This window comes from Zingiber officinale, chromosome 2B, assembly GCF_018446385.1.
Source record: "Zingiber officinale cultivar Zhangliang chromosome 2B, Zo_v1.1, whole genome shotgun sequence".
Classification (NCBI taxonomy): domain Eukaryota; kingdom Viridiplantae; phylum Streptophyta; class Magnoliopsida; order Zingiberales; family Zingiberaceae; genus Zingiber; species Zingiber officinale.
The window spans coordinates 68,006,025-68,033,388 of NC_055989.1; the positions used below are offsets into that span (position 1 = coordinate 68,006,025).

The window sequence follows — 27,364 nt, forward strand, 5'->3', positions numbered from 1 at the left end:
CTCGACTGGGCTGCCTCCGCATGGCGTTTTTCTCAGGACCTGCCGACTTTGTCCTTTCCTTGATTCCTTACTGTCTGCAGTTATTCCACTCAGACCGGACACAAAGCCTAGTTGGCGAGACCAACTGCTGCTTATTTCTCTTTGTTATCGGAGGGTCATTTTACCCGACCAAGGCAGAGCTTGACTTACTTATCCATATAGCTATCACCATCCGCTCGATCATAACCGGCCCGTTCGACAATACTTAGTCCGCTCAGCACTCCATGGTCCGCTCGGCGGACTAGGATACCCTGCTAAATTTTATCTTCCACGTCAATCGATCTTCCTTACATTAACCCATCTTTAGTGGGACCTCCTATCATTATCGGATCATAAATCTCCCCTTCAAGTCTAATCGAAGGAGACTGCAAGTCCGACTGACTGGACCATTTATATGCTCGTGAGCCTCTCTACCCGATCAGGTGTGCTGCAACTCGGGGTCGCCGATAGACTTTGCTGATGTCTTCCCTGGGATTTTTTAGCTGTCGTTCGGCTACTGCTGATGAAGATATCTAGTTTTAAAGTTGTCGTTCGGCTGCCAATGGTGAAGACCTTTAGTTTTAAAGCCGTCATTCGGTTACTAATAGTGAAGACATTCAATTTTAAAGTCGTTGTTCGGCTGCTAAAGTGAAAACATTCAGTTTTATAGCTACCGTTCGACTGCAGAAGCAAAGACACTTAGCCAATTTTTTGATTCCCTGCTGAGCTCTGCTCCCAACAGTGGTGGTTTTTAACTGTCGCTAATGTCATCTTAATTTCTTGAAAACCACTCAAATCTCCTTCCATTAACGCTGGACACACTCAGTCATGCCCCGTAATCATACTCTCGGCTTTATCATTAATGTTTCATGTAGAAGAATGCCACGTGGTGTGCCTATATGACGTCACATATGTGATGTGGTAGGTGACGGTTTGGGAATGATGTGACTGTTGTCTTTTTAAAATCAACGATCGCGATAAACTCTCCTTTTCCAAAACCCTAGATTGAACGGTTGAGAATGGCCGCTCTCTATGCTTTTAAGCCACTAATTTTTTCTATTCCCTGCAACGCCTTCTTTGAGCCCACCATTATCTCCTCCTTCTCCGTCGGCGATTTCTTCTACAGTAAGCTTCTCTCCCTTTCTTTCTTTGAATCTTTTGATCTTCTTCCCCCTCTATTCTTCGTGGTTGAGTCTCTTCATCCTCCCTAGCCTATCCCTGGCTCTAGTATACCTCCACAGCCTCCAAATTCAACGGTGATGAAATCGACCAAATGAAGTTTACCTATCATTTCCTTGCTAATTACCAACTCGCCATCCATTTTTCTTACGACTGTCCCCATCTGTCTCATGATGACTTTCTCACCTTCTTTAAGGACCAGTTTTATGCTAGCCTTTGATTTTCCATTCATTCTTTCTTCTTAGAAGTGTGTAGATATTTCCACATCTCTATGAACCAACTAGTGTCCAATTCCTTTAGGTTGCTATGCGGGGTGGTCAAGTTATTCCGTCTGTATGGAATTCCCTTAGTACCTCACGTGCTACATTATTTTTATTACCCCAAGTTATTCGAGCCGAATACCTTTTTGTTTCAAGCCTGAGTGGGTTCTGTCTATTTTGATAAAATGTCGTCCTCCAATAAACAATGAATAGAGCATTATTTGTTTGTTCACTTTCCCGTCCAACCCAACTTTCAACCAGTTGACAGATGGAATTGATGAAGCCTCCTTCGCTCAAAAGATATTGAAGTTGATTGGACTACCTCCAAGCAACTTCTAGTTTGGCCGGTCAGAAGTATCACATACATCGACTGTTATTAGAGGGTGTCTTATATGTATTTGGACTAAGTCCTATCCGAACGCGGCTTCTCCTTCCCCTAGGTATGTCCTTTTTCTTCCCATCATCTTTGAATCTAACTGATTTCTCTTTATTTTTTCAGTCCAAATCATGTTGAGGGCATAGTTGAGCGGCAAAAGCAGACTCGCTAATGCTAGGGGTGAGCATTCGGTTAATTTGATATTAATTTTGTATAAATTCTTTTTATTATTATTTTAAACAAATTTAGTTAATTCGATGTTAACCGAAATAACCGATTCGGTTAATTTAATTTTAGTAAAACTTTGATTTGATTCGGTTAGCTAACACTAAATCGGTTTTTGGTTAATTTATGGACCGAATTAACCGAATGCTCACCCCTAGCTAATGCAGAGATCAACGCCAAGGGCGTTGCTAAGCTGGAAAGTCGTGGTTTACTACTGGTCGAACATTCTGACGATTCGACCGATGAAGTAAGGGGCAGCCACTCGGTGGTTAGCGAGGCAGGAGGAAGTAGGACGGGGGCTAGCGATACCGAGGCCGCCACAGGCGAACTCCCCCTTGAGTGGTATCCACGACACCAATCGTAGTGCCTTCAAAGTCGGCCACCTCGGGCGAGCCATTAATCCAATGATGCAAGAGGCACCGAGTCGAAGCTTCCTTCCATTCGGCTACCTCCGTCCTACAAACCTCTGCACCTATCGCCCAGCACCCACACTCCGAGTTGGGCGAGACCTCATCTTTCTCCATCCCAAAGAGGGAGACTGCCATTCCCACTCTACCATCATCTGATTGGACACCCTCGCTATCTGCACTACCGGTGGGACCATATACACATAGTCAGTTGCGTACATACTGCCCCAATTGTTCAGGCCAGCCTCCCAGGTGTCTACCATTCACTCCTCCCCGATGTCCAAGTCAAAGGGTCTTCCCATTTCTGAGTCATCGGATCTGAGCGGTTGCAGGCACATAACAGTTATCATCCACCTATTGATCGACGAGTGGTGTCACCCTGACGATGCCGAGTCGCACTCTCCTAAGCACAAAATTAAGATTCAAGGACCTCTGGCCCAAGTCTGGGTCGATGCAAGGACCCGCGTAGCGACTATTCCGCCTAGAGAGCTTGTGGACAACTTCATTTAGATGTCCACTGGGGTATATATTTTTACTACGTGTTACTTTTGTTTTTCTCGATCGGCGCTTATTAACCTATTCTTGCTGTAATTCTGAGTTGAAAGTCTGACCATGTGCTAGAAGCTAGCCTTCTTGGAGCACGAGCTACAACAACTACACACTCCAGTCGGGCGATCAGAAGCCTCCCAGGCCCTTATCGATCAACTGAATACGGAGGTGGCCCTACTGAAAGAAGACTTGGACCGGAGTTTCGAGTAGCTGCTAGGCTCCGAACGAGCGCTCGGTGTTGAGAAGAATAAAGATCACAAGCAAGTCCTCCAACTCAACCGGCTTACCAAGCAAACTCATTCTTTTGAGTCGAAGATAAACTTTGCCAATGCCAGAAAACTCTGAGCCATCGAAGACCTAGACATTAAAAACAAGGAGGCTCAGATTCTAGCTCAAAATCTCAAAGAGGCAGAAGCTGCTCTGGAAGCCGAACGAGCTAGCCGATCAGCAGAGATAGCGGCGATCCAAATCCAGCTCGACGCAAAAGATCCCAAGTTGACTTCATTAAAGGCTGAGTTGGAGGTATCCCGAGCGGGTTTCGATAAGTACCAGGAGGAGGAACATGGATGTTTTTAAGGTAAATTATCTCCGCTCCGACCCATTCAATGATAAGCTCACCGACTGGGTTCTTTGCCTCTTTAACTACGGCATCGATGGGATCCTCCAGCAGTTGAAAGATGATGGCTACCTCTCTTCAGAGTTGACCAGCGAAATTATAAATAGGGAGAAGTTCACCGAGTCACTCCCGAATGATGTTTTCGACTACCTCGACTAGCACTCTCTTCATATTTCTAAGCAATTTTTTGTACTGCCCTCTAGTACTTTGTAAAAATTTCTAAGTGTCAATGAATGTGCGCCCGTTTGCCAGTTTCAAGCTTTTGTGTAGGGTTTTGCTAAATATTCTAAGTGTCCTTCCGTGTGTCGCGGCTCGGCGCTTTATGGCTATTTGGTTCTCCGTTCTATAATTTCGTAACCCTTGCAAAAATCTCCTAAGTGTGAATCCTTGTGCTCCCGCTCTTCTAAGTAATTATTTGATAAGGCATCCGTCTCGAGTCCAGAGTCTTTAGGCGTGAGAGCAACGCTCGCTTATAACTCATCCAATCGGGTCAAGAGTCTTTGACACGTCTGGTCTGAACCCCGTGGCAATTAATTTTCAGTCGCAAGAACAACGCTCGCTTATAACCCCGTGGTAATACAATAAAGACACTTTTTTATTTAAAAAACTCATAATGACCAACATAAATAAAAAACTTACAAATCAATGAACCATAAAGTACAACATAAATTAAAAAATTATAAACGTTAACAAACGACAAAGACCAACATAAATTAAAAAAGCATAAACGTCCACAAATGACAAATCTATTGTAGGTCACGTCTCTTTGTAATTTCTTCAACTATTTTCATATGTCAATGAAGTTGTGCCTCTATCATTCCACTCATATCTTTCATAATCATATCATAATCTTTTTGCTTTAGCTCGAGTTCCTTAAGCGCCAATTTTTCCTTTTGATATTGTTGCATTTGCTCCCATTTCACGCTGAAGTCTTCATCTTCTGTGACTTTGGCTTTATTCTTTCTTTTCGTCTTCTGTTGCCTTATTGGACGTGAGCAAATTTTAGAGTCACCATCAGTATCCGAATTGGTTGAAGAAGTATGTGCTCCTGATTCGGAAGTCCTCGCCTTCTTGTCGGCATGACGACCAAGAGATTAGGAAGCCCATTTCTCGCACTTTGTTATAATCTTCCATACATGTTCATACTTGAAAGCCTTATTCTTGTGTCCCTTTTTCCACATATCATGTGTAGCGGCTAAAACATTAGTGTCACTTCACCACTAGCCCGATTGTTGAAGAAATTATTGTATCATCCTGAGAACTTACCAATATCAGGCATAACCTGATAGCAATGTGACTTTATCTATGTCCTTTCTCTTCCTATCGTACCCGTAAGCCGATTATCATTATAGTACGTGGTGGTACGTTGCCAAAAATGCTTATTCTTTTGTGCATTACCAACTTTTGGTTCATGGGTAATAGTTCCCCAAGCTCTTGCAAGACACTTCTCCTCAACGATGGACCACATCACCTTAGCTCTATTACGAGAGGCATTCATTTCTTTGTCATCCTCCTCATCATCCTCGAGGTCAATATTTTCTATCCCAGGTGTCGTCAAATGTGGTGGAAATTGAGAGCGTAGCATTGAAATTGGTGTTTGGAGCTCTCTATCGGATCCAGATCCTCCCAAACTCACCTATCGAGATTTATTCAACAACATGCTTAATGGAGATGGAGTAGTAAATACTTGAGAAGGATGTTGCATCATAAACTGGTCACCCATTGAAGCATAATCAGATGGAAACATGAAAAACAGAGCATGAGGAATAAAATTTGAACCAGTGGGAGTATTTTATGAAAATTGAGTTGCATAAGCAAATTGAGATGGATGAGGATTGGGAAGAGAACGCGATTGAGAATTTTGAGAGTTTGAATTTTCCTCTATATTTGGAGAACTAAATAAATTGTTAAATGAACCACTGAATCTTTCAGCCATTTAGAATAAGGAGATAGAAATATTATGGTAGAGAAATTGTGGAGAAAGTTTTAGATAGTGAGTAGAGAAATGAAAAATAATTCTTTATTTATAAGCTAAATAAAGTTATTGTTAAAATAAAAAAAATATCAAATAGCCTTTTTTTTTACCGTTTTGTAAAAAAATAGACGTTGCCAAAATTTTTGCCAAATGAACGTTGCCAAATATCTATTGCCAAAAGTGATTCTTCATTAATTTTTTTGTTAAAACAAAAAAAATAAAATAAAAATAAGTATATGACTGACAAGTGTATGTGGGACCCATGTCCACTAATTTTTTTATTTTTAAAACCACTATAAACACAGCATCTAATTTTAGATGCTGGGTTCTTGAATCCTTAACTCTTACAACACGAGCAATGCCATTGGGTTTTGTAAACCAAACTTCTTGGGTTTTGTAAACCCACCGTTGCAGATACCCTAACATCCAAAATATTCCTTGAGCAACTGAATTACGACTCTATACTAGTCCATGATTACTTGGAAGGAGGTTGGTTTACTATTAAAAATTAAGTTTTTAAAGTAATTATTGTGTGATTCATTCTTCAAATATAATTTGTTTAAATCTATTCTTGTTAGCAGGTCTAGAATTTTACACTTACTACTACACTTTCAACCACTTCATATTTGTTGCAGTCTATTGTTTTATCTACTTTTAATTTAAAAAATTAATTACTTCTGTTTTCTTTCTGCTTTTAAGTGTGGCTATTCAATGTTTAAATTTCAATTCAAAAGCCTCTTCTATATTTAATATTTTTGCTTTTGAGGTTTTTAGGTTTTGCATGGTAGGTTTTCGAACTGGTGTTGCTGATAGGATTGGGTAGTACCTTGAGGTGATTAATAAGGTGTTTGACTGCATTCAAATCTATCTTTTACTCGTTTGCTTGGTACTATTTGCTTACTATCTGCTATACTTTTGTTTACTAATGTTACATGATTATTTCTTGGCAGTGTTTAGAGTTTATGAGGTATTGTGTTGGTGAATATTAAGCTTTTTTTATTTTATGTGGTATTGTGTTTGTAAGATTTATTCATTTAGTGTTTTAATTTCCTAGATTGTCTAACACACTTGGTTGGTTTGTTAATTTGTACCAGAGAAGCAATTTATTTAATGGAATTGGAAGACAAGCGAGAGCAAAGGGAAAAAATTGAAGATATGTATGCTATTAACAAGAGGATGGAGGAAGACATTATTAAAAGTAAAATAAAAATGAAACTCATTATCACATAAAGTAGGCAGAGGGAAAAAAAGTTTATAAAGAAGAAAATCTCAAGGAGATGATTCACAAAATGATTCAAGAGATGAAATATACAAATGTTTATATCTAGAAGGATTTAGTCTCTGTGAGTATTGTGATAGACAATAAAAAGATTAGATTACTTGTGATGAGATTTAAAAATGTATATATTTATTTATAGTTTCATTAATGGTTAAATTTACTTGTGTGATGTAACTATTATATATCTCAATGTTAATTATATGTTATTTTTGGATTTAAAGATTAGTTCTTTTTAACATTTTAAATTTATTTGAAATGTATGATTATTTTTTGAAAAGTAATATATAGATGAGAAATATAAAAATAGAATATAATAAAATTTAGTGATAAATTTAAAAATAAAATTATATTTGAATTTATAAATAGAATTGTAACACATTTATAAACAATTTAAAATTATATTTGAGATTGATTAATAATTGATTTAAAATAAAATTAGAGATAGAATTTGTATTTAAAATTAATTTTATTTAGTCACTTAAAATCATATTTATAAACAGTTTTTTTATCCATTTCTAAAATTAGAGATAGAATATATCCGTCTCAAAATTAGCTATGGGGCTTTCACTAACGATTTTTTGAGACGGAATATTACGTCTCAAACTTTCTTTAGAAACAAAAAAATGACTTTTAAAAACAGATTTTTTCGTCTATGAAGCCATGTTTTCTTGTAGATGGGGATCGACGGTACGGAGATGGGGACCGACGGTGCGGTCTTGGCGAGGCCACTTGTTGGGCTTTCGGCTTTAGACTGTAACAGTTTCTAGTGTTGTGTGATGTCACTCGATGAAACGAGCAGAAGAGTGGTGTCCATGGTCGTCTTTCAGTGGATCTTCCCCATTCGGCTTCCACATGTTAGATCGCGTGTGTACGGGGTTCTTGTTGCGATGTTCCCGCTCGAGGCCCTTTTGGTGGTGGGTTTGAATGGGTCGTTCGGTGTCCCAATACGACTGCGGATTCAAGAATTGGTTCTCTCCTCCAAGCTGCTTGGGCCTCATCCATATTAATGCACTTAGTAACATATTTGAGCAGGTCACCGAAGTCCTTAGGGGTCTCCGGATGAGCCAGCGAAAGAACTTGTCCTCCAACATCCCTTGTGAGAATGCACTCTCAAGAATCTCCGGCGTGGCCAAAGGGACTTCCATAGCTACCTGGTTAAATCTCGTGATATAGGCCCGCAACGCCTCCTTGGGCCCCTGCTTGACAGCAAACAAATTGACATTCATCTTCTGATGGCGGATGCTCGCGAAGTGTTATAAGAACGCTGCTAAGAAGTCTTTAAAACTACATATAGAGCAGTTCGGCAGTCGTCTGAATCACCTCTGAGTTGATCCGGAGAGTGCAGTGAGAAACACTTGGCATTTGACCTCGTTGGAGTACTGATGGAGCATGCCCATGTTTTCAAATTTGATGAGGTGATCCTCGGGGTCAGTTGCTCTCGTGTATTCTCCGATGGTTAGCGGCGCGTAGTGTCATGGCAGCCAATCACCCAGGATCTCCTGAGAGAATTGTCTGTTTATCCATTCAGAGGAGTCATCGAGCCTTGGGGTTTTACCCTTGCGCTCGTCCCCAGCAGGCGCTTCCTCTGATGAGGATCCTTAGGCTCTATCCGCTCGGCCTTGTTCCTCTAAAGGGGTGCTGAACAACGTTCGATGATAGGGGATTGGTGCATCCGGTGCATCTCCGAATGTGCCGATTAGCTTGTTGTTCGGTGACGAGCGGCAACGTTTCCCGCTCGGTCTCTATAATCGGCTTGTTGGCCTATCGCCGATGCTGTGGGTTCATTTACTTGGCGACCGACCATTGCCTGTTGCTGCTCAACATTTTCACCGCTCGTGCTTGCACCAGCATGTTGAACTCCTCTTGCGTCAACGTCATCGTGGTGAGCCTTCCAACATCCTCTATCTCAGCATTTCGTATTTAAGTAAGCTTCTCACAGACGACGTCAAATATGATCCTGTCCAAAATCGGCTAAGATGGCAAGATGGGGATGTGGTTGTGCGGTTGACGCAATGAAGACTCCACGTAGCTCTGTAAGACAACAAATGTCAGTGCTAGGCCGGGAAGGAGTTTCCGGCCTTGGCCCTCCGACATTTAAGTCAATGTCCGATGATCCAAAGAAAGAGGAACTGTAGCAAATAGATGTAAAAAATGAAGTTGCACATATTTTTTTTTTTTAACTAGAAACCCCCTTATATAGTGTCAACATGGTGCATGTGCACACATCTCAAGGCGTAGGCACATCTTCCTAGGTGTCCTAGAAAGAGACATGTCAAAAAGTGTTTGATACCATACCTTAAGCAGTTATGCAATCATTTGGCGTGACAGCTTGGAAACTTCTAACGTATGATTACCTGCTAGACATGCCCTACTGTCAGCGGCACAAATTCCAAAAAAGATATGACAAGATACTTGATGCATAGGGTCATGCACAGTCGCTCGGGGTCCGCTCGGTTGGGCTACCTATGCTCGACTGGGCTGTCTCTGCTCGGCGGTGTTCTCAGGACCTGCCGATTTTGTCACTTTCCTTGCCTCATGATTGTCCGTGGTTATCCCGATCAAATCGGACGCAAAGCCCGATTGGTGAGACTAGCTATTGTTTATTTCTCTTCGTTATCGAAGGGTCATTTTACTCGGTCAAGGATAGAGTCTGGCTTACTTATCCACGTAGTTATCACCATCCGCTTGGCCGTAATTGGCTCGTTCGACAGTATATGGTCCTCTCAGCACTGCATGTTTCACTCAACACTGTATGATCCGTTCAGCAGACTAAGATACCCTACTAAATTTTATCTTTCACATCAATCAATCTTCTTTACTATACCCCTATCATCACCGGATCAATGTCTTTTAGAGTCCGTTCTCATGTTATATCAATTTATAATCGATTCGGTGAAGAAATTTTTATCCGAAGCAACGTATTCATCCATAATTAATTCATATCGATTATAATAAATCTAACATCCGTTTAATAATGGCGTACCGGACCTTTCATTCCATTCGCGTATGTCAAACATGTGGCCAATCGATATCTATAAGATTCGATCGGATGAGGAGTATCTTCCAAAGGGACCTTAATGGAATCCAAGGGTCACGGGTCACGTATCTGATAAGGATGCTATTGCTCGAGTGGTCCAAGGCCACCCTTTAGGCGGCATGAAAATTCCATAAAATTTAAATAATTTTTTTTATTCCAACAAATCATTTTTTCCAAATTAATTAAATCGGTTTCGCTCGACGTGGCCAAAATTGACCAGGTTTTTGACGGCGTAGATCGCCGTCCAACTCTAAAGCACGCCCATCGGAGGCGCACGCGCGCGCCGCCTTTTACCACGCCGTTCCCTCTGCGTGTGATGCATGACGCAGCCGCCAGCCGCCAAGCCAATGAGATCTCGACACGTCACGGAAACCCTAAAAAACATATTATTTTCCGGAATAAACCGGCTATTTCGGCTGAAAACTTCAAGCTTTAATTCTGATCCAGTTGGCTGCGCAAGGGGATTGAATCTGCATCATAAAAAATAAAAAAAAAACAATTGAAAATCAAAATTCATAGAATAATTTTAAAGAAACTACTAGGCAGAAAACTTTCTATGCCTCTTTTGTGTACTATATTTACCAAGAACAAGACCTTTTTCTTTCTCCATTCCCACTGTCTGTGCCTCCTTTGCTCCTTCAAGAAGAAACCCTAACCAAATCCATGGGGAATCCTCCAGAGCAGGAAGTAGAAGTGGAGATGGATGAGGACGAATTCTCTAAACTCATCAGATGGATGAACTCCCCAAGGTCAGTTTTTTTTTTCTGCTTTAAAAGTTAGGGTTTTGCTTTGGCTGTTCTAGGGTTCTTCAGTCCTGAAACATCTGGTTCTTGGCTGCAGGGTTGTGATAGACAACGATTACTGCTCTGATGCAACAGTAATTAGAGTAAGCAACCAACTTAATGATCATTAAAGCTTAAGTGGTTAAGTTCTTACTAATTCTCAGCTTGAGTGTTTTAGGTGGATTGTGTTAACAAGCATGGTATTTTACTTCAAGTAGTTCAAGTCCTCACTGACCTAAACCTGTTCATCAGAAAGGCCTACATAACCTCGGATGGAAGCTGGTTCATGGATGGTAAATATCAGATCGAAATGATCAATCGATCGACTTTTCATCTCTGTGTGTGCTTGATTGTTTACTCTGTTCTTGGTGTTTGATTCTCTCAGTGTTTAATGTGACTGATAGAGATGGAAACAAAGTGTTGGACAAAGAGGTCATCTCCTACATCAAGAAGGTGTTTGTTGTTTGTCCTCTGTATAGTCTTTTGTTGTTTCGAGTCATCATCGGTATGATTTGTTTTGTTCGGTGTTGCATTTTTGTGCAGTCTCTGGAATCGGATGCTTTCTTCTTCCCTGAAGTGCAGAATTCAGTTGGGGCAACGGCCTCGAGTAAGCACACGTTGATTGAGTTAACGGGCTCCGACAGGCCTGGCTTGCTATCTGAGGTGTGTGCCGTGCTTGCGAACCAATCGTGTCATGTGGCAAAGGCCGAGCTGTGGACACACAACAGTCGAGTGGCAGCTGTGCTTCATGTTATCGATGAGTCGACTAAGGGAGCAATTGAAGACCCCCAGAGGCTTTCTACGATCAAGGAGCGCGTGTGCCATGTGCTTGGAGGTGATAACGATCCGAGAACTGCTACGATGAGTGTCTCAATGGGACTTACACACCCTGAAAGGAGGTTGCATCAGATGATGTTTGACGATCGGGATTACGAGAAGGTGGTTACTAGAGAAATTGTGCAGGACAACTCGAGGCCCAAAGTGACTCTGATGAATTGTTCGAAGAAGGAATACACTGTGGTCATTTTGAGGTCTAAAGACCGGCCGAAGCTCCTCTTCGACACGGTTTGCACGCTCACGGATATGCAATATGTCGTGTATCATGGCACTGTTAGTTCAGATGAGGGTGAAGCTTATCAGGAATACTTTATCAGAAATGCCGACGGCCTCCCCATAAGCGACGAGGACGAGCAACGACGCCTGATTCAGTGCCTTGAGGCAGCAATAGAGCGAAGAGCCTCTGAGGTACGACGGAAGTCCTCAACAATGTATTCAGATTTGTATTGATGTTTTTATCTTCTTATTCTCAGGGTGTGGCATTGGAGCTGAGGAAAGGAGAAAGGAACTTCTCCCTATCGGAAATCACTCGGGTATTCCGCGAGAATGGATTGACGATTCGAAGAGCAGAGATTTCGAGAGAAGGCGCTGAAGTAGTGGACAACTTCTATGTTTCTGAAACCTCAGGCACCCCTGTGAGTCCTGATAAAATCGATTCGATACGTGAACAACTCGGGCTGCCAAGCCTAACGGTGAAGCAAAATCACCCTTTGCAGCCTGCGAATCCGCCCGAAGTGGTTAGCGCCGTTAGTCTTTTCTTTGCTAATCTCTTCAGGGCATCGTTTCAGAGCTTTCGGTTGATAGGCTCCTACTCATGAACCTTGATTTGTTCATTATGTACAAAAATTCAGTTTCAGAAACTTAGACCCCTCAACACCACTGCATACACACACATACATACTCGAATACTCCGGGATAAAACAGAAAGAAGTATTGTTCTTCCTAGACCGCGCAATTGCATGTGGATGTAAATATACACTCTTGTTCATACTTATTCTATTAAGTCAATGAGTTTGCTCGATTGTGTATTGTTTCGTTAAGAACTTTGGCACGAAAACAAGTTGAGATTGCATGAACGAAGAAGACGATTAGTAAATCTATAGCCAAAGGTGCAAACGAAATGTTACTAGACACACACACTTTGTATAGATGTGTATCGACCAGAGATAATCAAGACAAACACAGTTTGATAATGACGGAGGGCTAATGATGATGATCTATCGCAGTATAAGATCTTTGCGAGATTCGAAAGGATAAACTCTTGCAACCCACTTGATGTCAATTTTTAAGTGAGGGGAACCTTCCACTCAAAGCAACATTATTGAGGAAAGATCACCATCGTTGACTCTTCTATGGGTTCTAAGTCAACCCCCCTTGGCCCCACCGACCCACATAAGTCATGACAAAGTCAACCATTGTCTTTTAAAATAGTGCTGATGAAGGTGACCCACTATAAACGAACTTTTATCGAATATCTATCTTATTCGCAAATGTTAACTCACTTTGATTTAATACCACTTGTAGATGGCTTGACTTGTGTATTTCTTGTTTGATTCCACTCCAAACCTTCAAGCACCTTCAAGCATGAAGACTGAACCACGTTCGAAAAGTTATCGTGAAGGATCAGCAAAGTTTAACAAGTGAACCATCAATAGGTAAGACGAGCCTAACAGAGCTGCAAGGTGAGTACATAGAGTAGGATGAACTAATGAAGCTTAGCAATGCGAAGAGACAAAGTAAAACGAGTTAAATAAAACTAAGTTGGGTGAACTAACAAAGCTTAGCAACGTGAAGTAAAACAAAGTTCTCGGATAAAGCCCACAACAGATAGACGAACAAACCCAACTGAGAGTATCAAAATCAGTTATGTAATTTTCACCCTATCCAGGCTACTGTGTAAAAATCATTGAAATTCTGGTTTCATGGAGTCATCCCTATTTTACTTCTTGAAGCTTATCTGGTTAAGTGTTTCAAAAAGATCTTGTTTTCATGAGAAACCAAGCAAATATCGATATCGCTGAAACGACATCAGTATTATCTAATTACATTGCATTTGATACAATCGAAACATATATAACATGTTTAACAAAAACTATAGATGATTGTAAATGCAATCCACAAGAACAGCCTAGTCCATAAACAAGACTCTTGTACAAGGCCCTCTTTTCCCATGCCAATATCTACCTGCATCTTTGAAACTGGTCGCGTGACGATCTGACTTTGGGCAACGACATAGAAAAACAGGACGACAGGTTCCTCTAACAAAACAACACATTGTGTCGGGTGGTTTTTGTTTTCCGACACAACCGCGTAGCAGATCATGATATCACTGATGGAGCGAAAAATTGACTAGCTCCTACATTATACAGCAAGTGCAGGTTGTCTTCTTGGGCAACTCATCAACCTTCTTTTCTGGAGTCATTATAAATGGCAAGTAGGAATCAATTCAAAAATAAGAAAAAAGAATCTAAACAGCAAGAATTAAGAGGGAAAATCCAGTTTAGAATTGGTTATGGTTGATCAGCTCAAGGGATATCTAAACAGGAAACTCTAGCAATCTGAACAAAAGTTAAAACAGTCAGAGTTCGAGGAGTTTAGTACTATTCTAGATCAGACGAAAAAGATAATTATATTGTTTGCATGAGAATTAATATTCCACACTAAATGCCGTAAAGAAGTACTACACCAACCGGCCACATAATGAGCAGCAATTGATATGGATGGTATCTAACATATATCAGCTGACTATTGGCTAAAATTAGCTCGCTCAGAAGGCCTCTAGAAAGCAATGCATTCAGTTCATTAGAATTCACGTTTTTCTCTTGGCAATCCTATTTGATCCTCTCCGAAAGCGGTGGGAACGTGGCTGCTGTTGACCAAATGAAGACTTTGCGTTGTCCTGCGTAACACAGAGAGCGTTAGTGCCGGACCAAGGAAAAGACCCTAAACGTTGACCCTCTAACACTCAAGTCAGTGATCGAGTTATGAGAAGAAAACAATGGAGGAAAACTATAGCAATAGTGTATAGAACTATAGAGCATCGCATACCTCCGTCTGTAGATGGAGACTCCTTTTTACAGTGTCACTATTGTGTCTATGCACGCATTCCAAAGCACTCCTAAGAAAGGACAAGTCATAAAATGACTCTGACACCTTTCCTAAAATGAGCCCGAAAATCTCTGTAATTTGACAGGCTGGAAGCTTTGAATATGCGATTTGTCTGCAAAATATTTTCTGTCCTTTATGACACAAAATGCCAAGAAAAAGTACGAAGTCATTGGGCCATGGGGCCCACAATAGGCCAACCGACCAATGTTCAAGAGGATCACAATAGGCTAATCGGCCAACGTTCAAGAGGATTGCCAGCTCGGCCTTGCAGGATACAGTCAATAACTCATTCTTCACTCGGTTCCTTTGTTTCCCTTGAAGGCACGGTATGTCTAGTCGATCTGTATGTCCGATTAACCGGAGAAGTTGGTCGAGTTAGTTAATACTTAGCCTTAAGCCTTGCCAGAATATCGTAGATTGTCCGACCAATTGGAAGGCCCAGTCGGCTGGGTTTCCACTACTCATTATACTCTGTCTACGTGTAAGGGGTTCAGAGGTCCGACTCCGAGGCCTAGTCGATCATTCAAGGTCCGATCGGCCATTCGAGGCCCAATCAACCATATGGTCTGGTCAGATATATTCTTACTCCTGTTGGTGATTTTAAAGGTTGACCGTTTCTTGACTTTAACTGTCTCGTCAACTGATCTTCCCAGCCTTGACCTGCCTTTTGGGGGGTCCACCCTTATCACCATATCACTATTCAACAACAATGTTCTATGGAATAAGTTTACAAAAAAACATCTTCAACCAAACTTGGATACATCCAAAAAAACATTGCAAGGAAGAATTTTACTTCCAAAAGTTATTCCCCACTATTGCTGTAACAATTTTTCACAACGTACGCTCCCTGTCTTGGATTCTATGCATTGAAATCATCCGACATTTCTGATCATTTTTTACAATCATATTAGGCACATGCTTGCTATCAACTAATGCAAGGAAAAACCTATGGCAATAAGCATTGACAAGTAAACAAATCAATTATAAGATTCAGATTTAAGCTTTTCAAGGCCAACCAAGAGACTTAATGTTGGTACAATTTCCCTGAATCAAGGTTGACCAGGTTGACTAAGCCTGAATTGGCTCAAGCTTGAGTGTTGATGTTTGAGTTTCGATGTTTGATAATATATGGAGATTGCTGGTGCAATTTTCCATCGGGGAGATTGACGATCAAAGGTTGACTAGAAAAATTAAATAGGTTAAGATTGACCGGATATTTGACTGGAAAATCCTAACTGGAGATTAGACAAGGGAAAGACCAATGAGAAAGTTGGCAAAAGAAGAAAATCCAAGTGAGTCAATGTTGACCGGACACTTAATGTGAGAAATCTTGATAAGTGAAACCAGGCAGATGGAAAGTCCTGATGAGTGAAGCCAGGTAGATGAGGAAAGTTCTGGCAAGTGAAGTCGAGCAGTGGAAAGTCTTGGTGAGTGAAGTCAGACAGATAGAAAGTCCTGGTAAGTAAAGTCAGACAGTTGAAAAGTCCTGGTGAGTGAAGCCAGGTTGATAGAAAGTCCTGATGAGTGAAGTCAAGCAATTAAGAAAGTCCTGGTGAGTAAAAAGCCCTAATGAGAAAAGTCAGACATTGAAAAATCTAAATGAGTCAAAGGTTGACCAGACACCTGCTGTTTGGAAGTCCAAGTGGGTCATGGAAGACCGGACACTTGGTGAAGAAGTCCCAACAAGTCGTGGTTGACCAAATGCTAGGCAATGAGGAGTCCCAACAGGTCACAGTTGACCGAATGTTAGGCAAGGAACCTTAGGACTTGAGTTTAAGAGCCGGGATTGCTGAATCACTTAGGATAAGCGATTCGGCAGGCTTAAGGACCTTTCTATGAGGAAACAGAAAGGTTGGTAAGCTATTAAGCAAGGTTGCTTAATCGCTTACGAGTCTTTAGCGATCGAACAGAAAGGGTTATAATTGATTAGGGTAATCGATTACAACATACTTAAGCGATTAAGGTAATCGCTTAACCTCGGTAAGTGATCAGGATGATTGCTTAAGAGTTGTGCTTCGCGCAGTGAGTTGCTGAATCGATCTGGCTAATCGATTTAGCATGGCTTAAGCTATTGGGGTAATCGCTTAAGGTTTGAAAACTAGTCATTTCTGCAGGTTGCTAACGTGGTAATCGCTTAAACATCTCCTTAAGCGCTTAAGGTTCGAAAATTAATAGTTTCTGCAGGTTGCTGACGTGGTAATTGCTTAAGCATCTCCTTAAGTGATTAAGGTGGCCGAAGAAATCCTAGAAAAGGATTTTTCGTGTCTGTTACACGCAGAACTCTCACGCACATCTTCTTTGCCATTGTCACCAGTTCTTGAAGTTTCTTGGAGACAAGTGTTACTGCACTTCCAAAGTTCAAGAGGTGATTACAAGCTATAAGAGATCAAGCAAGAATAGGTTTTCATTTGTATTTGTGTATTTACTTCTTGTTTTGAGTTGTACTCTTATATAAGATTGTACGAGGTTTCTCCACCTCCGGATTGTTTCGAGGAGTGTATTTTATAGTGGAGAGTGTACTCGTGTGTGGATCCTTGGATTAGTCACCTCGTTAAGATGGATACCAAGTAAATCCTTCGTGTTAGCATTGGGGAGTTTTGCTTCGTGTTTTCCGCTGCAAAAAATCATCATCGACAAAGCTGATCGACGAAGCGAGCCTAGCTCCGAGTGACCCAACACTTAAAACGTTCTTGCGTAGATTATATAGAAGTTCTTGAAATACAACTAATCTAAGTTTTTGTTAAAGTTAGAATCAATCTGCTGTCACCCATTTGAAAGCTACTTGATACACGAAAGAAATACAATTTTATGGACAACTAAATCTAATCCAACCTCAGAGAAACTAAGAAAATATCAAAAGTAAAACCCAACAAACGATTCCAACTTACCTGTTTTGGTTTTAGTCAATGTCGGTTGTATAACAACATGCATGGTGATAAACCCTACAGGGAGCTCACTGAAAGGTGATTTGCATTGGGCAATTGTTGTGCTGTTCTCCAGTACTTTGCCAGCACTTACGAGTTTGACATCATTAGCCACTTTTGGTACGATTTTCTTATCTAGAGAATACAACAGAAGAATATATTAAACCGTAAGTTTGACACAGACAAAGACTAATAAGTAAAAAACATTAAAATCACAAAGATTCTTGCAGATGTCAAGCCATAATAACATGGTAGGCATAAATGGGGTAATTAAGAATATTAAGATAAAGACTGATAAATGCTAAATATGAAAGACTCATAATTATCATCACCAATGAATTACCTACTATAAAACTTTAAACAGCTCATATAGATTGCAGTCAGTGTGACTTTTATAGTGATTATACTTTCAAGAGTTTAAACATGTAATGTAATCTGCTTTCTTCTTTAACACCAAATGTTGGATGATTTCAAATGAGATGATTGAATTTGAAAACAAAGTAAAACAGACAATACCTCATTCTGACTGCTACCAGATTAAGGCTATGTATTCTGTGAGAGAGATTGAAGAGTGCTAAAGCTGAGAGGCACCACACCCATTGTCCCACTTGGACAAGTGTGATTGTCCATTATACATATACATATAAATGGATCTTTCTCCTTATTTCTCAACCTGATTTTGAGATAAGTGGTCAGAGCAGGAGGTTTGGGGGTTTGAGTCCTACCTATATCAAAAAAAGCACTTATATTTGTGAGCTATGATGGACGTGATGGCGTGTTAAAATAAAGAAACTCCACATCCATTGCTCCACATGGATATATATATATATATATCCGTTCGGTGCACACTCCTGACGACTCTCACATGTCCAGGCGCTCAGGGTGCCCATGTGCACCAAACGGATGTGTAGGGTATCAAGGCAATATATATATATATATATATATATATATATACGGTGATAAAGATGGACCCCCCAAAAGCAGGTCAAAGTGGGGAAGACCGGTTGGCATGATGGTCAAAGTCCAGAAGAGGTCAAAGGCACCAATAATTTCAGGGGTGCATCCAAACCGGCCACATGGCTGGTCAGACACAAGTGGCCGACCGGGCCTCTTGCCCAGCCAGACTTCGTGTCCCAATAAACCCCATTTCTAAATATTAAGTAATTCAACTGATTGCCTCATCTGATTGGGGTTGTGGGTCGATCGGACACACTATTCCCTTCGAAGCTAAGGAAAAGGCCCATTGGAGACCGGATCATTGATTGGGTTCGTTCAGCAGGGCCGAGCGAGCAGTCCTCTTGAATAATGGTCAGTCGGTCTATTAGGGGCCCCATGGGTAGCGGCTTCGTACTCTTTTTTAAAAGTTTGTGCTACAAAGGACAAAGAATATCCTGTAGGCAAATCGTGCTTTAGAATCTTCTATCCTGTCACATCAGAGAGATTTGCATGCTCATTTAAGGAAAGGTGTCAGAAGCACTTTATGACCTATCCTTTTTTAGGAAGGCTTTGGAAAGCGTGCTAATCTTTTTCGATGCGTGCATAAGTATAATAGTGACACTATAAAAAGGGGTATCCACCTACAGGAGAAGGTATGTGATGCTTTAGGGTTTTACACATTCGTTGCTACGATTTCTTCTATTATTTTCTCCTCACAGATTGATCACTGAATTGAGCGTCGGAAGGCCAACGTCGGAGATCCCTTCCCTGGCCCGACACTAACGTTCTTTGTGTTATGCAAGACAGCGCAGAGTCTTCGTTTAGTCTACAGCCAAGCTACGTTCCCAGCTAACCGCCTTCACCGCTTTCGGATAGGATCATATATATATGGTCAATTTCCTAACAGCTCGAGCTTTAATATAGGCAAAAGTAGAGAATATATATATTTTGCCGTGAAGGATGTTGAGGGAGAACTGAAGAAGAAATGGGGAACTTATTTCCCTCATTTTGGTCCTGACCAAGTCAGACAGAAAATAGAAGCCAATTACATCAAATATGTGAGAGGAAGATCGAAAAGGAATAAAAAAGATACAGAGGAAGAACTTAGCACCAAGGGGGTAATAAAGAGGAAAAATATTCAACCACATTAAAATTAATTCCAGGTTAAATTCACTTTTAGAAGATGAGCAAATAAGAGCAAAGCTCCAAGCTAGATTGCTAAAGACTTCAAACATGATTGTACGGAATCATGTAATAGATAATCAGAAAAAATAATCAACAAGGAAAACAGAGAAAAATAATTTGGATGAGACTTTTAATCATTCAAATATGCATCTAGAGCAGCTGGTGAAGGCCTCAGCATGCGCTTGCCATCCTTGGGTTTGAGACTTGCCATCGTCAAATATTTGGGGTATGGAAGCTTCCGGCTTCCCTATATATTTTTCTAAAAAATTTTTTAGCAATTCTCCTTGAGATTTTAAAGAAAATGTTTAATACGACTTCTACAACTTGGGAATTCAAATATCATTTGAATCCTGTGCTAGCACACCAACAGTTCTGTGACTGATTACCAGCACCAATTTGGTAACGCTCAAAGATTTAAACTTCAATATAACAAACAGCACAATTATTAGTACTTTTCACAAAATACTACAAATCCAGTATCACAACCACGTTGTACAGAGAACAACAATACGAAACGACAAAGAGATTGTCAAAACTGAATTTATGGAATATGACAAAAAAAAATGGTTTTGAACTTGCGGAAAGATCTGAGAATAATAAAAAAGGAGATGTTTTCTTCATCTGCAGTCAGAAAAATAATCTGATTAAAATGTAGGACAAAAAAAAGGAAGGGAGACTCCTACCCGGAGGCCACTCTGATATTATCCTTTCTTTGACCGCAGCAATGGTGGAAGAAGAAGAGTATCGGATAGGACCGATGTCCGATCCATCATACAACCGGAACTTGAGCTCGACAAGATCTTCCTCCGGCATTTGCTCTCTCCGATCTAACACCCAGTATTCATCAACCATAAACGAAGGCCTCAAAATCAAAATCCAAACGGGAGAAGAAAAAAAAACATACCTTGGCGGAAGAATCGAGCAGGTACGATCAGATCGAGAGAGGGAGAAATCCGACGAGCAGATGAAAGGGAGATCTTGGGACAGAGATCGCACCACGATGAACCGCGAGGGTTAGGGTTCAAACAGAAGAGCTCGATCGAAAGACCACAGATAAAGAAGATCAGAAGGGGAAGCGAGGAAATCAAAATAACGCAAGACGACTCCACTTTTGACTTATATTTTCATTTGGACCCCTATAGTTTTAAAAACTGACACTTTACCCCATAATTTTTAAATGATTTTCCCGCCCGCAGCCCACCAGTGCGGTGCACAAAGTAGCTTGGAGTTGAGGACTTGGGGGGCTCCAATGCACTTCTAAGTGTGAGTTATGTTAAGTCAAATTTTAAGTTGTTCAAACTAATTTAATAAGATAATTAAAATAAGCTAAGTCAACTGAACATAAAATGTATTAAATCGTTGAAACGATTGTTTAAGTTTGATTTATTTTCTCTATGAGTTTGAAAGTGGTTCAAATTTAATTTGAACTTGCTTCGTTTAGATGTTTGTTTGATTATTTAAAATTTAATATTTTTAAATTTATTTAATTAGTTAGTTAATTTGATATTATAAATTTATTTATTTATTTATAGATTTTTTTGTCTGTAAGTTTGTAAGTTTGATAAGAGTTTAGTTGATAAACATTATTTATAAATTTTTATTCGATCCACCATGAATATTATGTATGAATAATTCATAATTTTTGTTTCTGAACAAACGAGTAAAATATATATATATATATAGAGAGAGAGAGAGAGAGAGAGAGAAATGTTATGCTGGACGACGTTTTATGCGCGACCGTGAGCAACGCGCAGATGTGGCACCGCCAGCTCGATTTCACTACAAATAAAATAATCCACAAAAGTTACTCTCTCCCTTTCTCGCCTTTGTTCAAAATTTCGACGGCGCTTATTACCAAAAAACAAATAAAATCTCCCTCGCCGCTCTCTCTCTCTCTCCCTCCCTCTCCCTCGCTGCTCTCTCTCCCTCGCTCCCGGTCCCCTCTGGCGTCCGTCCTCCGAGCGACCTGACGCTTCCCCGGAAAGTTCAATATTTTTTGTCTGGCTCGCTGCTCGCCCCCTTCCCTTGATCCCTCCGTCGAAACTCGTCCCTCGCGCTCCTGGCCGGAAAGTTGCTCCGGCGTCTTCAATCGCAGGTCTACTGTGAGATCCTACCACCTCACTTCAATTTAATTTCTTAATCCACACCGTTATTACCTTGTGAAATCGGTATAAAAATAGCTGTAATAATTGTAGAAAGATGCACCGCGGCTTTGCTCCCATTTCTAACTGTTGCATCAACTACTACGACTGATGAAACTGTGCTTGTAGGATATGACTTGGATTGGTCGTGGTAGAAGGTCGGGAGGACTTATGCTACAACCTGGATGGTTGACGACTACAACAACCGCCTGCTCTCTGGTGGACTTTCATTTTGCTGCTACAAGGTGTAGCAGTTTCATGGGGAGGAAGCTGCTACAACGTGTAGCACTTAACTGTGCATGAAGCTGCCACACCTTGTAGCAGCTACCTTGATATTTTCTAGCAGAGATTAACGTACTCGGTACCCATAGTTTTCATATTGTCTTTATCAACTCGATTCAGAAATTATTCTTAAAAAAAATTTTCACTGCTTCAGCGCCTTTCCTGCTACAGATTGATTGGAATTCTCTCTCCTTCGCTCCCTCCGTCTCCCTCGTCTTCGTCGAAGGTCGTCCGGCTGATCACTTGGGCCCCTGCCGGGAAAGTGAAAGGTCGGCTGCACCAACCGCCTGCTCTCCGGTGGACTTTCATTTTGCTGCTACAAGGTGTAGCAGCTTCATGGGGAGGAAGCTGCTACAACGTGTAGCAGTTAACTGTGCATGAAGCTGCCACACCTTGTAGCAGCTACCTTGATATTTTGGATTTCTAGCCCCTCTATCTTCTAGCAGAGATTAACACTACACTTTAGTCATAGTTTTCATATTGTGCATATCAACTTGATTGAAAAATTATTTTTGATGCATGACTTTTCGCTCTTTCAGCGCCTTTCTTGCTACAGGATGATTGGAACATGTATATACATTAGATTTAAAAAAATTTAAAATTTTTTATGCTTCTGCAGGGCCATGTGTTTAGGTTTGCTGCTACACAGTGTAGCAGCTTCCTAGACTAATAACTTGCTACACCGTAGTTGTATATCATATTGCTTAAAGGCGCTGAAAAAAGTGATATGTGATGCTGCATCGGAATCCCTTTAGTTTGCAAAGCGTTGTAGCAGCTACTATGACTAATAACTGCCACACATTGTAGCATTTACATATACATGTATCTTCCACAACTTGTTGCATTTACCCAAATTTGTATTTCTTTGTTATTGCTTTATTTACCTTTAAAAAGTTTGTAAGTAACTTCCATGTTTCAGTAAATTATAATCTATTGGATGTATGTGTGTAGTGCTTACCTCTAGTAAAACTGTCAGACGTTGTAGCAGCATGCTACCTCGTGTAGCAGCTCTTAATGAGTATAAATATATTTGGTATTAATACGTGTGACCGGTGTGGCCTTAGCAGATCACGTCACATCACCGAATTAGATTCTACATCGTATATCAGCTAATCCTCACTAATTGTCGTATAGTGTAGCAGCTAATATGCGCTCCATATGGAAATGATGGATCAGTGATATGTGCAACAATAACTTAATCCGGTGTTTACAAATAGAGTAATATATGGTAGTTGTCGCTACAAAATGTAGTAGCTACTTAGTACGAGGATAACACGTTATAGCACCCATACATTTCACTAATATAATTACCTGAGAAAGTAATGTCAAAACATTTACATTTCGAGGGCATGTTCAGATATATTTTACACAATGTTCAATACCTCTAGGATCGCCTGTATTACTCTTTTCAACTTAGAGACTAGAGAGTGGTAGTACCTATCCTCATAACGGAAAGGGCAAGGTGTTAGACCCTACAAGATTAGTGCAAAAATTATAAGATAAATATGCGTCCAGATTGAGTCATATAGGTACACAAAAACATGATTGTACCAGCTATAGATGCCAAATCTTCTTCATACGATTTGTCGTCGTTGGTATTATCCTTCTCTGTAGCATTTGATCTGGAAATCGTATAGTTATTTACTATATTATTTTTGGATGATATAAATTGATATGCGCAGCTAAATATGTATGGTCTAAGGCGATAACTAATGGACGCATACCTCTGCTGCAGTAAAGGACAATTGCGCTTGTCGTGTGAGACACCTCGGTGACCGCATCCACGACATAGCCTCGCTTTTGAGGTTGTTGTCTCTTTTGATGATTTCAATCATTTTCCACACCCATTTGCCCTGACCAAAGAAGGGTCAACAATAGAGGGCCCCCATCGATGCTTTGGTTTCTTTGACTTTGGTTTTCATTTTTACTGCTAATGTTAAGATCTTGAAGTTTACTATATATACAATCGAATTGATCATCCAACATGTTTGTCCCCTCATCAGTTAAAGATGCAACATCAATAACTACTGAAGCTTTATAGGATAGCCTAGAGTGTCTTGCTATCAACTTCGCATCTGGAGTGTCGATGGAAGTTTGCGCACCAAAGTCATAGATTGCCCCCACCTTGACATTTCTTGTCAATCGGTTGAGTATGTACTTATCAGACAGTAGAAATACTTGGTTGATACAGAAAAATGCTAACATATGCCTACATGGAATACCCTCAAATTCAAATTTACTATAACTACACGATATGTAGTCTGCAAGTTTGTCATGTGTGAGGACCCTTGGCTTTGCAGATGAACCACTTTGAAAATTCATGACATGATAACCCATTAAATCACCAACCATAGATGCTTGTTGCACATAATAACCATGACTCACAGTCATTTCACTTTGAAAGTCCAACCATTTTTTTTGGTGTACACCCTGACCATTTGATATTCCATAGGCCAGTTTGTCTTAATCTTAGGTTGCTCGACCATATCAATATGGTCGGCAACTAATTCATTGTGTCGTTGGTGTCGCAATGCTCTATTAAAACGTGTGATAAAATCCATCAATGAGTTCTTATGTGATACATACTTCTTGAAAAATGAATGTGAGCTTTCAGATCGCTGACTGCTTAACATTCCAGTAGAAAAAACATGGTTAAAAAATAATGGGACCCACTTTTGTCTTATTTCATACATCAATGTTAACCAATCATTGTTCTTCAATCCAGAACACCTGATAACTTCTTCCCATGTCTTCTCAAATTCGGCTGGGGATGAGGAGTTAACAATTACATCCTTTATCGTTTGATAGTAGTTGCGAAAAGTCAAGGGGGGTAATTTATCTTGAAATTTATTGAGTATGTGCCACAAACAATACCGATGCACTGTTTAAGGTAAAACCTGGCCAATGGCCTTCGTCAACGCTGGATCTTGATCGGTGATAATCACAGTTGGTGGACCTTTAGGCATTGCTTCAATGAACTTTGTAAGCAACCAAACAAACAACTCAGTTTTCTCATCACTTAAAAAGGCACAACCGAATACGATGCTCTGATGATGATGATTAACTCCTATAAAGGGTGTGAAAATCAACCCATATTTGTTGGTGTTATAGGTTGTATCAAATACAACAGCATCACCAAAGACGCTGTATGCCCTCCTTGATACATGATCCGCCCAGAAACACCTAGTGAATCTTCCTGTTGAATCAATCTCATAAGCATAGAAAAAGGCGGAATTCTTCTCTTTCTCAGTCGCAAAAAACTCAATCAGTGTTTCAGCGTCAATTCCCTTTTGTTCATCCCTTAACTCTCTCTCAAAGTTTCTAATATCCCGTTCCGTGCAACCTAGAAACTCAGGGCCTCCGGAATCTATCTCTAATAATCGGACTTGTTGACAAGTTGGGATATTAGCTTCTGCAAACTGCTGCGTCAAAACTTTCTTGGCTTCAGAAACATGGCGATGTGAGCGGAGCAAATGCACCTTCGAAGGTGTTGAGAATGGATGATTATGACTTTCCAAGAATTTAGTGACAATCCAATTTGCCCCGGTCTGTTCTTTAACAAGTGATAGTTTTGCCCTACATCCAGTCCTTACTTCCCCACGTGCTCTTTCCTTTACACTGTCAACTTGAGCAACTTTTTTCCGTTTTTCATCTGTATGTCCTTCTTTAAAGCATACAAATCATTTCCATCCAACTTTATTTGTCCGCTTATTCTTCTTACTGTTGCCTAATCTTGCACTAAAGCCGGATTCACGTGCATATTGATTATAGAATGTGAAGGCCTCCTCCAATGATGGAAATTCCATCCCAATCTGTGGTTTTCGATCTTCCCCCACTTGGGGATTGTATAGGTGAGGACCCTCAGAGGTGTCTGCCATTGCTAGACGATGACATATTTAGGACCGATTGTAGGTATGAATTACAATCAATGATGATGACTAATTATGTTAAAATATTAGATTGCAGAAATGGTTATATGATCGAAGATATAAGTACAATAATCTAAAAGGCGAAAATATTCCATCTGAACCCTTACCGTCGTAACCCTATTCCCAAAGTGAAGAGTCAAAATAACTTACAAAAGTCGAAGAATCGAAGGCGGAAACAAGATGTCGCAGTGAGGTTGGGGGGAGCTGCGACGGTCCCGACGGTCGAACTTAAGATGGGAGAAGCAGTTTCTATAGCTTAGCTGATACACTCAGTAGCAGTTTCTATAGATTAGCTGCTACACATTTTTGGAGAAGGCACCGACCGTGAGATGCTGATTTCTTTAGCATTTAATTCGAATTAGTTTCTAGACATTGTAGCAGCTACCCCCTATATGGAGATGCAACTCGTGTATTGGTTACTGTCGATTCAGATTCTCTTTGTAGCATCTACTCTCCTACATAATATATACAAGGAAACAATTAGTATGTTTTTCGCCTTTTCCAGATATCTCACAGAAATCAGAGTAATGACATCAGATAGTTGGCAGTACTTGTAGCTTGTTACAACCGTAACTGCTACAACAATAAGTTATAAGTTTTTTGTCAGCCGTAACTGCTATATCATCACCTTAAGTAGATTTACATTTCTCCGGCCCCATCCGTTGCTACATTGGTGTAGCAGCTATAATGTTGTAGCTGCTACAACGTGGACCTAATAGCTGCTACACTTTCTGCCTTCTGGTAGCTTGTTAAGAGATGATGCAACACTCTGTCGCAGTTCCGGCCGAATAGCTGCTACACTTTGAAGTAGCCAACGCCCAACGGTCGAACACACTATTTCGTACAATTAACATCTTAGAAATATAGTTTAGAAATAAATTTTTACAAACCTTGATACCTCCAATAAATATACAGACGGACGTGGTCGGTGTTGGTCTAGTTATAGACCAGTAACTGCTACACCTTAACGTAAGTTAAAATTATTATCACCGACTTCTCCCGGAGGTGTTAATATTGGAAGGGTAATTAAGTTCCTACAATGGTGTTTCTGTCTGCCACAATGTAGCTGCTCCAGCGTGGACGTCAGTTCATGAGGTCGCGTTCTTGTTCAAGTATGCATTAGTCCACTTGAATATATCAGTTCATGCTTCTACGATACACTTACGACACAAAATGAGAATAATAAAATTAAAAAAAAAAATTCATGTGGTTAACAATATATTGTAGTAACTGCTACATAATGTAGTAGATACTTAGTACTTGGATAACAATGTATAGCACTCATACATTGAATTATTACAAAGACAAGAGCTAATAAT

The 27,364-nt window shown here is 40.4% G+C and overlaps 3 protein-coding genes across 3 annotated transcripts; 1 reads left to right on the forward strand and 2 right to left on the reverse strand.

Annotated features, from left to right (window-relative positions):
- The first annotated feature begins 10,475 nt into the window (after positions 1-10,475).
- Positions 10,476-12,580, forward strand: LOC122045792 (ACT domain-containing protein ACR6-like). Its single transcript, XM_042606163.1, has 6 exons — positions 10,476-10,670; positions 10,762-10,807; positions 10,882-10,996; positions 11,089-11,156; positions 11,247-11,948; positions 12,014-12,580. Exons 1-6 carry the CDS (start codon positions 10,585-10,587, stop codon positions 12,356-12,358), a joined length of 1,362 nt encoding a protein of 453 aa, XP_042462097.1. The 5' UTR covers positions 10,476-10,584; the 3' UTR covers positions 12,359-12,580.
- Positions 12,581-13,558: 978 nt separating this feature from the next.
- On the reverse strand, positions 13,559-20,756 carry LOC122045793 (membrane-anchored ubiquitin-fold protein 4-like). The gene is made up of 4 exons (XM_042606164.1): positions 20,598-20,756; positions 20,377-20,520; positions 17,537-17,707; positions 13,559-13,952 (listed from the first exon to the last, which is right to left on the reverse strand). Exons 2-4 carry the CDS (start codon positions 20,504-20,506, stop codon positions 13,897-13,899), a joined length of 357 nt encoding a protein of 118 aa, XP_042462098.1. The 5' UTR covers positions 20,507-20,520; positions 20,598-20,756; the 3' UTR covers positions 13,559-13,896.
- A 4,245-nt stretch (positions 20,757-25,001) lies between these two features.
- On the reverse strand, positions 25,002-25,994 carry LOC122048325 (protein FAR1-RELATED SEQUENCE 5-like). Its single transcript, XM_042609911.1, has 3 exons — positions 25,838-25,994; positions 25,242-25,777; positions 25,002-25,163 (listed from the first exon to the last, which is right to left on the reverse strand). Exons 1-3 carry the CDS (start codon positions 25,992-25,994, stop codon positions 25,002-25,004), a joined length of 855 nt encoding a protein of 284 aa, XP_042465845.1.
- Between the last annotated feature and the right edge of the window lie 1,370 nt (positions 25,995-27,364).

Bases quoted from the DNA above. Each gene is read 5' to 3' on its own strand.
- LOC122045793 (XM_042606164.1), bottom strand. From the start codon at position 20,506: ATGCCGGAGGAAGATCTTGTCGAGCTCAAGTTCCGGTTGTATGATGGA. The intron at 17,708-20,376 runs GTAGGAGTCTCC...TGTATTCTCTAG, and splicing joins AATATCAGAGTGGCCTCCGG to ATAAGAAAATCGTACCAAAA. The intron at 13,953-17,536 runs GTAAGTTGGAAT...TAATGACTCCAG, and splicing joins ATTGACTAAAACCAAAACAG to AAAAGAAGGTTGATGAGTTG.
- LOC122048325 (XM_042609911.1), bottom strand. From the start codon at position 25,994: ATGGCAGACACCTCTGAGGGTCCTCACCTATACAATCCCCAAGTGGGG. The intron at 25,778-25,837 runs GTAAGAAGAATA...GCTTTAAAGAAG, and splicing joins TAGTGCAAGATTAGGCAACA to GACATACAGATGAAAAACGG. The intron at 25,164-25,241 runs GTATTTGATACA...CATCATCATCAG, and splicing joins GCGTCTTTGGTGATGCTGTT to AGCATCGTATTCGGTTGTGC.
- LOC122045792 (XM_042606163.1), top strand. From the start codon at position 10,585: ATGGGGAATCCTCCAGAGCAGGAAGTAGAAGTGGAGATGGATGAGGAC. The intron at 10,808-10,881 runs GTAAGCAACCAA...TGAGTGTTTTAG, and splicing joins CTGATGCAACAGTAATTAGA to GTGGATTGTGTTAACAAGCA. The intron at 10,997-11,088 runs GTAAATATCAGA...TGATTCTCTCAG, and splicing joins TGGAAGCTGGTTCATGGATG to TGTTTAATGTGACTGATAGA.